General features: G+C 46.4%; 1 protein-coding gene across 1 annotated transcript in view; it reads right to left on the bottom strand.

Moving 5' to 3' along the window:
• The window catches only part of RBM33 (RNA binding motif protein 33), a gene marked incomplete at its 3' end in the record, with an annotated part of 94125 nt that extends 82516 nt beyond the window's left edge, over window positions 1-11609 (bottom strand). The window contains exons 1-2 of the mRNA XM_015413439.1: window positions 11308-11609; window positions 8729-8877 (exon numbers count right to left, since the gene is read on the bottom strand). Coding sequence (XP_015268925.1) covers window positions 8729-8877; window positions 11308-11609 — 451 coding nt within the window. The remainder of the gene's footprint in view (window positions 1-8728; window positions 8878-11307) is intronic.
• Window positions 11610-12847: the final 1238 nt, after the last annotated feature.

Here is a 12847-nt window from a genome sequence, read left to right as displayed (position 1 = left end):
TCAAGCAGCGTGGAAGCGTCTGCCCAGTGCTGCACCTCTGGCTCTCCAGTCCGCCCATACAGGTTTTCCTTGCAGCCCACAGGCCTTAGAGTGGGGATACAACAACTCGGGGCTTACCAGCTGCTGTCCTTCATACAGTTTATATCTCCGGTACCTGGCATTACGTTTTATGGCACACATGGCCTGGCCAGACAGACATTTATGTCAGATCTGGCTCTCGTAACAAATGAGTTTGACACCTCTGGACTAACCAGTTGAAAAACAGCATACAAAGATTATAAATAAGTAAAGTATATTCTTGGCCCAAACTCTGCTCATGCACCACTTTCTTTAAGGTGTCGTAAACACTGTACTGGCTGGGATGGGAATTCTCCCGCAAGGATGGCTTTGACAGTCTAATTCCTCACTGCTGTGGAATGTGTGATGCTTGCCAATGAAGATCTATTCAGCATAAGCCACCCCCTCTTTCCTCCTTCCCAGGTAAGTAGAGATTTCAGTGCACTAGAGAAAACAATGCATCATTAGATGAGCATTCATTAAGGGGAGGGGCTAGCCACCTTTTGCCAGAGCTTTATTGTGAGGCCCTGATACTTTGAGACTACTTGCATCTGATCAGTTACCAGGAAGTGCCCAAATGTACACATATTCAGTACAGTTCACAGTGTTGTGTAAAGGTGTGAAGGACTAGAAAAATTCAGAACAGCCCCCTCAGACTTTCAGTTTTTCCAAGGTAAAAATTAGGGGGGCTCTGGAAAAAAACTCGTTTAAATTATTTTCTCTTTTGGAATGAGTGAAATGCCTTTTCAAAACATGTATATGAAGTTTTGTCTGTATGTAAGCCAAACTGCAGCATTACATGATAATAATTCCTGCTGGATGACCCTGACCTGGGCACTCTTGTCATACTAACCCACCTCACAGGGCAGTTGTTGTGGGGATAAAACAGAGGAAGGGAGAAGATACTGTAAGCCACGCTGGGCCCCCACTGGGATACAAATATTTATTTACATTATTTATAGTCTACCTTATTCATTGAAACTCAAGATGGATTAAAAAATCTAAGTCAGAGCAATCAGTAGAATAAGGCAGGGGTGTCGAACTCATTTGTTATGAGGGCTGGATCTGGCATAAATGAGACCTTGTTGGGCTGGGCCATGTGTGTCATAAAATGTAATGCCAGGTAGCAGAGATATAAACTTTATAAAGCACACAAACACAAAGATTTTTTTTTACTTAAAATAAAAACATGCTTAAAACATTTGCTCTGTAAGTTGCAAACCTACTTTTGATTTATTGACATTCACCACAGAAATCTCATGCTCAGAGTTCTGAGTCTAGGACCCAGGTTAAAACATGAATGCCTGAGTGATTAAGAGAGTCTGGCAAAGCAAGCTATGATGCAGCAGCAGCAGTAGAACTGGAAGCAGGAGATGTCCAGTTCCACTGTGGGCCTGATGGAAGCCCTCCGGGGGCCTGATCCGGCCCCTGGGCCACATGTTTGACACCCCTAGAATAAGGTATCTGATACACAGATTAACTGGACTAAGGTTACAGAAATCTGAAACAAAGCATATCTCTCCTTATATATAATTGAATAGTGGGTGCCAAAGTTCTAAAATGCACTCCTTTAGTGTATGGACGCTTGAACTGTCAGTCAGAAGACGCTGGCTGGGTTGACTGGCTGCTTTGTGCAGTCCCGCCCAGCGTTTCAAGGTCTTTTGCATATGGAAGCTGATTGGACTTCACTGCATTCCACACCTCAAACTCACCCCCCTCCCCGCAAGGCAGTTGGAATGTCAGTTGCATATGGAACCTTCAAGGTCTTTTGCATATGGAAGCTGATTGGACTTCACTGCATTCCACACCTCAAACTCACCCCCCTCCCCGCAAGGCAGTTGGAATGTCAGTTGCATATGGAACCTTCAAGGTCTTTTGCATATGGAAGCTGATTGGACTTCACTGCATTCCACACCTCAAACTCACCCCCCTCCCCGCAAGGCAGTTGGAATGTCAGTTGCATATGGAACCTTCAAGGTCTTTTGCATATGGAAGCTGATTGGACTTCACTGCATTCCACACCTCAAACTCACCCCCCTCCCCGCAAGGCAGTTGGAATGTCAGTTGCATATGGAACCTTCAAGGTCTTTTGCATATGGAAGCTGATTGGACTTCACTGCATTCCACACCTCAAACTCACCCCCCTCCCCGCAAGGCAGTTGGAATGTCAGTTGCATATGGAACCTTCAAGGTCTTTTGCATATGGAAGCTGATTGGACTTCACTGCATTCCACACCTCAAACTCACCCCCCTCCCCGCAAGGCAGTTGGAATGTCAGTTGCATATGGAACCTTCAAGGTCTTTTGCATATGGAAGCTGATTGGACTTCACTGCATTCCACACCTCAAACTCACCCCCCTCCCCGCAAGGCAGTTGGAATGTCAGTTGCATATGGAACCTTCAAGGTCTTTTGCATATGGAAGCTGATTGGACTTCACTGCATTCCACACCTCAAACTCACCCCCCTCCCCGCAAGGCAGTTGGAATGTCAGTTGCATATGGAACCTTCAAGGTCTTTTGCATATGGAAGCTGATTGGACTTCACTGCATTCCACACCTCAAACTCACCCCCCTCCCCGCAAGGCAGTTGGAATGTCAGTTGCATATGGAACCTTCAAGGTCTTTTGCATATGGAAGCTGATTGGACTTCACTGCATTCCACACCTCAAACTCACCCCCCTCCCCGCAAGGCAGTTGGAATGTCAGTTGCATATGGAACCTTCAAGGTCTTTTGCATATGGAAGCTGATTGGACTTCACTGCATTCCACACCTCAAACTCACCCCCCTCGGTCACCACAGCAAAATGACACTGTTTGCCCAAAGCCAGAGCACTCCCCCAGAGCCTCTTTCTAGATCCCGTTGTATTTATTTCCACAACGGGCTTTACTGCTAGTTAGACATAAATGAACAATGCCAAAGAGTGGAATTACGGAGGTAGAAAACCATGAATACTGGGTATAATTCACTATAGAAGAGTTCAGAGTTTTCCATGTTAAAAACTTAAATTCAGTATCCAAATATGCTGCTACTTCTATTGTTACAGTCGAGCCTTTCTCCGCCCAAAACACGTTTATCACAATTTCAGTTTGACTTTCTTTTCCTTTCAGATGGCATTCTATCCAACAAACCAAGAGCAACATGAAGCTTATTGGATGGGAATTTCCTTACTCCCCTTGCAGACTATCAAATCCCCCAAAATTGGAGTCTGGAGAGCATCTGCAATGGGAGTCTGGAGAGCATCTGTTAAGGGATCAGGTCATTGTACAGAACTGTTATCACCAGCCTTCATCAATGATATAAGGTGCAAATTATTATTTCCAAAAGGCAACCTCAGTTGTATAATTATAGAACTAACAACACAAATTATGTTTAGTCTTCGAGGTTGACAACAGAAAGCCAGAGAAAACGGTCCATGTTCCTATTTTCCAAGAACCCAGCTATATGCATGGTGCCTCTGTGCACCTTAAATGTATTGTTCAGCCTTCATCAATACATTCTGCTTTGATAAAGGATAAACCAAAAGCAGCATGTTAAAGATGGAGCATTTATTTTCACTGTAGTTACAGTATATGTAGAAGCTGCTCCATAGTTGTCAAGTGCTTCAGAATTCCTACATAATACAATAAAAAGCAAATTCCTTCAAACATTTTATTCTTAAAAGACTTGTCAACAAAACAAAATTAAGCCCATGTGATTTGCCCCACTAAGCTGGGGGCTTTGGGGACAGGCTTATGTCAAAACAACTTAACTTTGCAAACCAAGGAAGACAGGAAAAGTTTTAAAAGCGACACAAACATAAGGAGCATCAACAAGGATTTGGCATAACTTGAACTTGTCAAACTGAGGAATGATGTCACAAGAGGCATTTTATTTTGCTATCATTTATCAACTCCTCATAAGCATGTATGAGATAAGAGGGGCAAAGGGATTTTCCAATTAAATTAAGTAAATTCCTTTGTCAACAAAGTATCATGGCACAGAAGCATCTAGGTCAGGGGTGTCAAACGTGTGGCCTGCAGGCTGGAACCGGCCCTCACAGGGCTCAAAACGAGCCCCCAAGCAACTTCCTTCTCCTGCTTCCTTTCCCAGGGCTGCTCCTGCAGCTGCACCATAGCTTGCTTTTCCCCCAGCTATCTTAGTCACTCTTCACTTCCTGCCTCCCTCCCCCCTCCCACACAAAGAGATAGAGAGAACCTCGTGGCTGTGAGATACAAAGACAAGCCTGCCTGTCTGCCTCCCCCCCTCCGCACACAAGGCTTCTGCTTTCTGTGGGGGGGGGGGGGGAAACAAAATTGAATCCCAGCTTTAAGACCAGCGATGTTTTATTCCAGGTATAAGGTTTTGTGTGCAAGCACACTTCTTTGAAAGGAGGGAGGGAGGATTCTTCTGACAAGCACAATGCACATTGAGGAAATTATTTTGGCTTATTCTGTTCCTATCTGGATTTATTTTCTTTCAAAAAGACTCTGATTGGGAATTAGAACATTTGGATTGGTCCTTACATCTTGGAGAGTAGAATGATTTCAGATGCCAAATCATAATAGCACACACTGTTCAAAGGGCTGCACTGTCTTGAGCTTCACTATCAATTGCAATTCAGCAGCCTCTCTTTCTAATCTCCCTTTCTAATCTCTAATCTAATTCCTTTGTAAGAGCACTGCCACTCTTAGGTCAGCAACTGAATGTTGTGGTTTCTAATGTCAGACTATGTCCATTTACTCTCTGCATCCTCCTGGACTGAATCCTCCTTGGATGGAATTGAGACCTAGGTTTCCTGTCTCATTACCAATGCTGATATCCACACCTACTTCCCCTCTGCATATCACGACTAATCCAATTTTGCCCGCTATTGCCATCTGGCATCTAAAATCATTTTTATAAAGTTTATATCTCTGGTACCTCATGATACATTTTATATCATGCATGCCCTGGCCCAACGAAGTGACATTTATGTCAGATCTGGCCCTCATAACAAATGAGTTCGACACCTCCGACCTAGGTTATATTGTATCAATCACTAGAGTATAGGTTTCCATTAATTCAAATGTAGAACTTTTCTGTCAACTACGTAGAGAGATAAGGTGTCTCAAAATTTTGAAGCTGGGGGGGGGGGTCTCCTATGGGGGCTGGAATCCAGAATTAAACTTTGTTGGTTTATTACTGTGTCATCCAATGCTGCAGATTGTTTTATGTAAATTTTTTCATACTATATGTCAAGAAACTGGCCTTTGTAAACCATTTCTTGGCCTTGCAAACTTGGATTCAGGATTTTGGGCCTAGTTAAGTTCCTGAAGGCCCCTCTCCGGAAAATTTAATGTCACACTGACTTGCCGTTTCCAGAGAGATCTACGGGATGAGAGGAGTCAGACACAGGTGCAAGTGAGATGGGCCTGGGAGCTTCAAGGCCAAAGACTCAGAGGGGGTTTTGCACTCACATTCCATCACATTAGCCCAAAGAACCACTGGGAAAATTGCATGATTGTAGGCATGTACTAGCTGCAGAAATAAGTGGTTATGTGTCTTAGAACACACCTGACTGGCTAAATAGAACCAGGTCAGCTGCAGGCAGTCTGGCTTAAAGCAAGCCCATTCATTCTGTTCCAGACCCCCTTTGGGTCATCCTTGTGATGGTAGGTTGGGCCTTGCATGGCTGGAATACCTGCTTCTTGGATTATGAACTCTGGACTCTTTATCTTCAGTCTGAGCAGGAAATATCTGGATCAGAGGACTAAAGCTTGATTAAGAATCCTAGAATAGTTATTTAGCTTTATTGTTTTCTTTCCTGTTTTGCACTGCGCTTATATTTGTACATTTTCTTCTGCACATTTCTTTTAATAAACCTTATTAATCACAATCTGTGGGTTTGTCTGGGGTTTGTGACTTCAGTCTAAACCTTGGCCTATTTTGGCTACAACTTACAAGTGTCCTACTTTGCAGGGATGACTTCTTGATTAACACCTGGATGGGATGGAGACTCAGTGTCTCAAGAAGAGCAGGGGGTGGCTTGTTATCTAAGCAGTGAGGATTCACTCCCCAATCTTGTACATTTTGCTTTTTGACTATCAATACTGAGGACACTACACATTGAGTAAAACTTTCTCTTAAAACATTTCATTTATTCCTAAAGGAAAAAAGTAGGAGCTTTTAGTGCTCCCCCCAATTTTCCCATTTTCCCAATGGAAAAAGTCCTCAATGCTATACAGTTTAGAGTGCGAAAAACCTTGCCCTAGGAAGCATTTTACTCATTCTAAATAAGAAAATATCTCATGAATGTCAGTGTTCCCCCAATTCAAAGACCTTAGAAACAGAGGTTTTCTTCTTTTTCCAGGTTCTTCTAGACCCCCACACCACTATTCACTCCAAGAGAAACAATACAAATAAGTTCCCCCCCCCCCAGTGCTCCCAAAAAATTTCCTCTGGAAAAACCGGGGGGGAAAGATCCTCAACAAAAGAAAAAGAGAAGAAGAGATTGGATTTGTACCCCGCCCTTCACTACCCAAAGAAGTCGCAGAGTGGCTTACAATCCCTTTCCCTCCCCACAACAGACACCTTGTGAGGCAGGTGGGGCTGAGAGAGCTCTGAGAGAACTGCCCTTGAGAGAACAGCTCAGAAAAAACGTGCAACTGACCCAAGGTCACACCAGCAGCTGCATGCGGAGGGGTGGGGAATCAAACCCGGTTCTCCCAGATTCGAGTCCGCGCTCCTAACCACTACACCAAACTGGCTCTCAACTGGTTTTCCCCAAAATGCTTCCAGGATTTGCCATCTCTACAGCTACCAGGTTTGCTTAATACCCAAGAAGCTCACCAGGGAACTGTTAACTGAAATTAATGAAACTAGATTTGGCCCAGCTAACACACATCAAATGAATGGGTTCACACAAAAGCCTGGCAAGCCTTTATATGGTAGATTTTCAAGCAACACAGCAAGGCATAAGCAGCTGTAGAGAATACGTCCAGGATTTTATTTTTAAATGAAGCACCCTGAACTGGGAAGAGATGACAAAGACAGAACAGTGAGTGCGAGCTACAGCTAAACAAGCCAACAATGCTATGTGGGAGCAGCACACCAAACAGTGCATTCCAAACCAAGAAACCAACGTACTTCAAGGTCACAAAATAAGCCTTGAAATAAACCAATTGAGTTAGGAGCTTCCTGGCAGCTGACGGATGCCTACAGCACTTTGCAGGCATTATAATACCCTTATAATAAGTACCATAAAATTATTAAATATTCAAATAAAGCATTTTATTTATAGCTTTTAAAAAATCAACTCAGTCTGTAAAGAGATGAAGTTTACATGACAAATCTGGAAAGACGAGCTACATCACTGAAGGATGCTTTGAGCACTCCTTTTCCATGAAAAAAATTTACAGGAAGATCACCTAAAGTAACAAGGGCAGCAGCAAAACTTGTAAGGTTTAGAAAATCGTCAAGAAAAAAACTTGTGAAATCCTAAGTGCATGATAAATCCAATGAGGTCTTATTTCATGTTTCTGCTAAGCCAATAAGAGGCACTGCTGTCAAACTAAGATCTGGGGGACCTGGATGCAAATCTCTGTTCTGACAGGGATGTTTGCTGGGTGACCTTGCAGCACGCGCACTCTGCCTAATGTACCTCACAGGGCTGTTGTAAGGATAAAATGGAGGAGAACAATGGATGCTAATTTGTATCCTTATTGGAGAGAAAAGTAGGGTCCAAACAATGTAAATAAAGCACCACCAAATTTTCTATCAGCTCTTACATAGGCCCCATGTTAGGGACTTGAACCCCTCTCACATTGCCAGGAAGAAAACAAGAAACAGCCATGTTTTATAAATAAACTGGTTTTGTGTTCAATGCCTTCTTTAAAGCAACCGCCAACTGTAAACATGAAACAGCAAGCTGGATGCTTCTCTCTCCTATTTGCCTTTCTCCAGAGAGATACCTGTGCTAGTCCACTGCTGCAATAATAAGCGTTGGCCTTACAGCACCGTCAACTGAGCACTTGCAAACTACAGTCCATTTCATGAGGTGACTCCTGCACTGGAATAAAGCTGCCTACATCTTCAAGATGCTGCAAGGCTCCTCTTAAACTCCTGTTCCTCTAGACGGTCACACGGCACCCGGCTTCCTACCCACGTAAACATCGTATCTGGTTTCCTCCTCTTCCGACATCCTGCACCTAGACAACTCGCCTTGACAGCTCCCGCTTTCTGGACGTCCACAGCGCCCCACCCACCCAAAATACAACTAGTCCTTCCAATCCCTCAAAATGTTCACCCAGGCTTCTGGGAGATCTTCCCTTCCCCCCATTATACAATCTGTGCAATCAGCCACTCTTAACAGCACCTGAGAAGCTCACATAAACGCGAGTCCCGAGACCTGCAAAAAAAAAAACCGGCCTCATATACTGCCTCCCTCTCTTGCAAAGAGATCCCGCACACCAAAAGACAGATGATCCCGGGTTTTATAGCCATCATTCACCCCCACCCATTTCCCTCTCTCTCCGAATCCCGCCTACCGCCCCCCCCCCCCCCCCCCGTACGCCCCTTAGGAGCTTAAACCTGCCACGCCCCCAGGCGACCCCCCCCCACACGCGCACACACGCAAATAAGCCCCCCTCCCCCTCCTGCGGCCCACCCGCGGCCTCCCTCTCCGGCCCGTCCTCCGGCCGCCCGGCCTCGTACCTGCGCCGCCTCCCAAAGCGGCTGCCATGGCGCCCGGGCTTACGAGGTCCCGCAGCGAAGAACCCTCCTGGCTGGGAGCGACGGTGGAGGAGAGTTTTCGGTTGGCGCCACCGCCGAGCGCAAAACTAGCACAACATGGCTGCCGGTGGCTGAAGGAAGAAGCGGGAGGGGGGGGGGGACCTTCGCCGCGTTGCAGCCTGGGATAGCCGAGGGCTCTTCTGGTTGGTTGTACCGCAGCACTAGACCGAAGAGCCGCTTCGCGGGCGCCTGCGCAGAGCTGGAAGTAGGGCGAAAGTGGGCGGGGGAGGGAGCGAGTCGGGTGATGACGCAACGTGTTGTTCGCGCGTGTGCAGAGCAATTTCTTTTTTTTTTAATGGTGCCATCCTTCCTCGGCCTATTGACAGAAGTCTGGGCTGTGATACGCATGCGCCTCTTCGGGAAGGGGCGGAGAGTGTTTGAAATCTAAACAGCGAGGGGGTGCAGAGCATGCGCAGAAGAAATTTCGGTACCCTGTGTAGTTTCTGCTCTCCCGGCTGGACAGAGAAAAGCGAATCCGAATTAATCTTCCTTGTTGATCTGGATGTTTTTTTTGTTTTTTTATTTATTGGATTTACTAATCGCCCAATCCCTGCTGTTGCTATTGACTTGGGCCGTAGCAAGATCTCCTGTTTGGCGTATATTCTTCCCGTCTGCACTTACTCAGTAGAAAGTCGCCCCCCTCCTTTAAAACATCCCAAATTGGATGATGATGAATACTGATCATCACAATAATACGATGTTATAAATTAAAAAAAAAAAACGGGATGTCAGTTGCGGGAAATGCCTAGCAATCATGCAACCGTTTCCTGTCTCCTCCCCGCTCTATTTTAGTTTTCCTTTCCGACTTATTCATCGGGCTCTGCTTTGCCTTGAATGAATGACAGTGCAGTCCTGTGCAGTTACTCTGGCCTAAAGCCATCAATTTTAATTTGATTAAATTGGAGTAACTATTTGGAGAAAATTTACTCTTCGAGTAACATGTCTGAAGTGTGGAATGAGGTTCAGATTGTTTCAGATACCTAACCATCAAAGGATTCTCACAAGGGAGAAACCGTACAAATGCATGGAGTGGAGAAAGAATTTCAGAGCACCAGCCTTCCATACCATCATGGGGGAGACCCATAAAAACGCACTGAGTGTGGAACGAATTCTAGACCACCAGCTGCCTTTATCACCACAGGGGAGACCCCGTATAAATGCACTGAGTGTGGAAAGAAGTTCAGTCAGACTGACAAAATAAATTGTTGTGGAAGGAGACAATTGGGAGAAATCATCAATGCTTGGAGAGTGGAAAGAGCTTCACTGACAGAAGAAATCTCACTTCTCACCCAAGCGATCACACAGGGGAGAACGGATAGTAAATGCTTCCAAGTGTGGCAAGAGCTTCGGCAGTGGCACATGCCTTGCCGTTCACCATAGGGGCCACACAGAAGAGAAACCATGCAAATGAAGTTGATCCCAATCGCTGAGCAGTCAGAGCCGTCATCTTTTTCACATGCCTACAGCAGAAAGTCCATATAAATACTAGTGTGTTATAGTGGTTACATTATCAGACTGAAATCTGGGAGTCCCGGGCTTGAATCCTCACTCTGCCACGGAAGCTTGTCTGGTGACCTTGGGCCCATCCACTCTCAGCCTTACCTACTTCACAGGGCAGCTGGGAGGATAAAACGCAGGAGAAGGGAATGATGTAAAACACTCTGGGCCCCTACTGGGAAGAATGGTGGATTATGAATGAAGTAAATTAAATAAAAATCTGCATAGGATTGCACTGATAACCTCTGATGGTTTAGCCCAATGTCAGCTCTGAAGAAAATAATGAAGTGATTGGGCTCGGCCCACTATTGACTAGTATCTGGCCCTTCAGTTGCCGGTTGGGGTCCATTCCAGTGTTGGAAATCCTGAGGGACAATACCAGGGACCTGTTGCATGTCTACCGATGACTGTTGCTGTTGTTAATAATCATATTTCAAAAGGCTCCGTGGCTCGCAACTTGGACTACTTGGGATGACCATTTGATAGCTGCTGCGTCAATGTTGCACCTTAACAGAAAAGATGACCTGATTCTCCTCCAGACTCTGTACAGACTTTCCATCATTGCTCCATGTCATGCCCCGTCTGCCCCCCAGGGGGGAGGCCTCCTTCAGCCTTCGTGCTCCTGACACTGGGTCACTCCCCTCAGAGGCCTCAGAACAGGAGGGAAGGGGGTTAACTCGCCCGGCTCCTCCTCCCCCCAGCCGGAACACCTGCCACAATGTTGGCGTCCAGTGTTTTTCCTCCACAGACTCTTCTCTAGGGCCTCCTTTTATCCCCCCCCTTCCCTCTTGGGGGCCTGACCCACCCTACCGCAGTGAAGGCTGCCCCTGTCCATCCCCTCAGGCCTTTTCCATTGGCTGAGGCTGCCTCTCAGGTACGAGAGAGCTCCGCCTTCCTGCCTCCAGTGTCCTCCATCCCTGGCAGCATCCTGGCCAACAGAGGCTGGGGTGACACCGCTTGTGGTTCTCTGGATCCACCTCCCCTTTTCCAGCCTCCCCTCCTACTTCTCGATCTTGGGAGCCTCGGCGTAGGCTGACTCCTCCCCCCTCGTCATCTGCCCTTGCCAGGCAAACTCTGTGCCCGGCCCTGCTGCCGACTGCGTTGCCTTCGCCGACCCTTGCTGCCTCGTCACTGCTGTCGCTGTCTCCCATTGCCCTTGTTCGAGTTGTCGGAGCTGGTGAGCTTGCCCAGGGGCTGAGCACAGGTGGGCCAGGGAGGCAGTTGGCTGGACCATGGTGCTCAGGGTGTTCTCCTCCCGCTGCCCTGCTGCCAGCCCCGGACGCTCCAATACCACATATTGAAGCATTATGGAGAGCTACCTTAATATCTGAGCTGGGGCTAAAATAGAATTGTGGCAAAGAAATCTAATCTGTGGTATTAAACACAAAGTGACAGGTACCCTGTGGAGTTAGCTACCATCTCACATCCCATCACACAATTTCAGTTTCCCACCTGCCCCACTACACCAGGGTTCCCAGTGAGAAATTAAAAAGGAAAATCTAAACTGGGTTTGTGGGGATAGGATCTGGACCTGAGAACAAACCCACCCAAGCCCACTGAGGTAAAACAGACTAGGGTTGCCAGGTCCCTTTTGCCTGCCGGCAGGGGGATGGGGGATGTTTTGGGAAACAGTGACATTGCGCGTGACGTTCCTGCATCACTTGGAAGGGATGCCAGCACATCGGCAGCGACGCTCTGGATTTTGGACAAAACTCTATGGTAAAATCGGCACCAGGTGACATAGGCACGTCGCAGGTGATGTTGTTATTTGGGGGGGATTCCCTCCTGCCAGCCAGTTGGCCGCCGGTGTGCAGGAACCCGCAAAATCTGGGGGATCCCTCACCTGCACCCCCACCGGGCAAATGACTGACTCAAGATGGTTTCAAAAGTGAACAAGAAGTTTATTTAAAAAGAACATACAACTCGAGATAAATATTAACACTTCTCTCAAACTAACCCTCAGAGCCTAACCTTCTCTCCCTATGACTTCCCCGTGACATCTCCCTATTACCTCCCAGTTCCCACCAGGGCTACTGTGGGCGGGTTCAGAGCCCTGTTCTCGGTGACTGCTTTGTCACTGAAGAATGTTTCTTAGCTCTACCTGTCACATAGGTACAAGCTTTACCCAGATAATGTGATTTGCACAGAAGTCGATTAACAGTGATGGTGTAACATGTGAAGCTAGCTACCTTGTAATAAATCAGACTATTGGTTCATCTTGCCTTTCCCAGCCCTGAGATTCTTTTAACTGGAAATTCTGGGGTCGAAACTAGGACCTTCAGCATGTTGTTGTTTATGTTTTTGTTTTGTATTTCCAAATAAAAAGGGGGAATCATAATCCAGCAACTAAACAGAGTTAAAAAAAATGAAAGAAGAAAGTATGCATAAATTCAAGAAAATATATAACAATTCCTGGGAGCAAGGAGGCAGCTCTTTTTTGTGCTGATTCCATTGAGGCAGACAGAAGTCTTACCTGAAGTCTGTAGGAGGCGGCCATTGCCACGTGCCGGCCTGCGCACCTGAGCAGAGGATTCAAGGTAGTGG

The sequence above is a fragment of the Gekko japonicus genome, unplaced genomic scaffold (assembly GCF_001447785.1).
Source record: "Gekko japonicus isolate JY-2015 unplaced genomic scaffold, Gekko_japonicus_V1.1 scaffold105, whole genome shotgun sequence".
Lineage (NCBI taxonomy): Eukaryota > Metazoa > Chordata > Lepidosauria > Squamata > Gekkonidae > Gekko > Gekko japonicus.
Note: the sequence above shows the minus strand (reverse complement) of the source record. Positions and strands in the feature narration are given on the sequence as shown.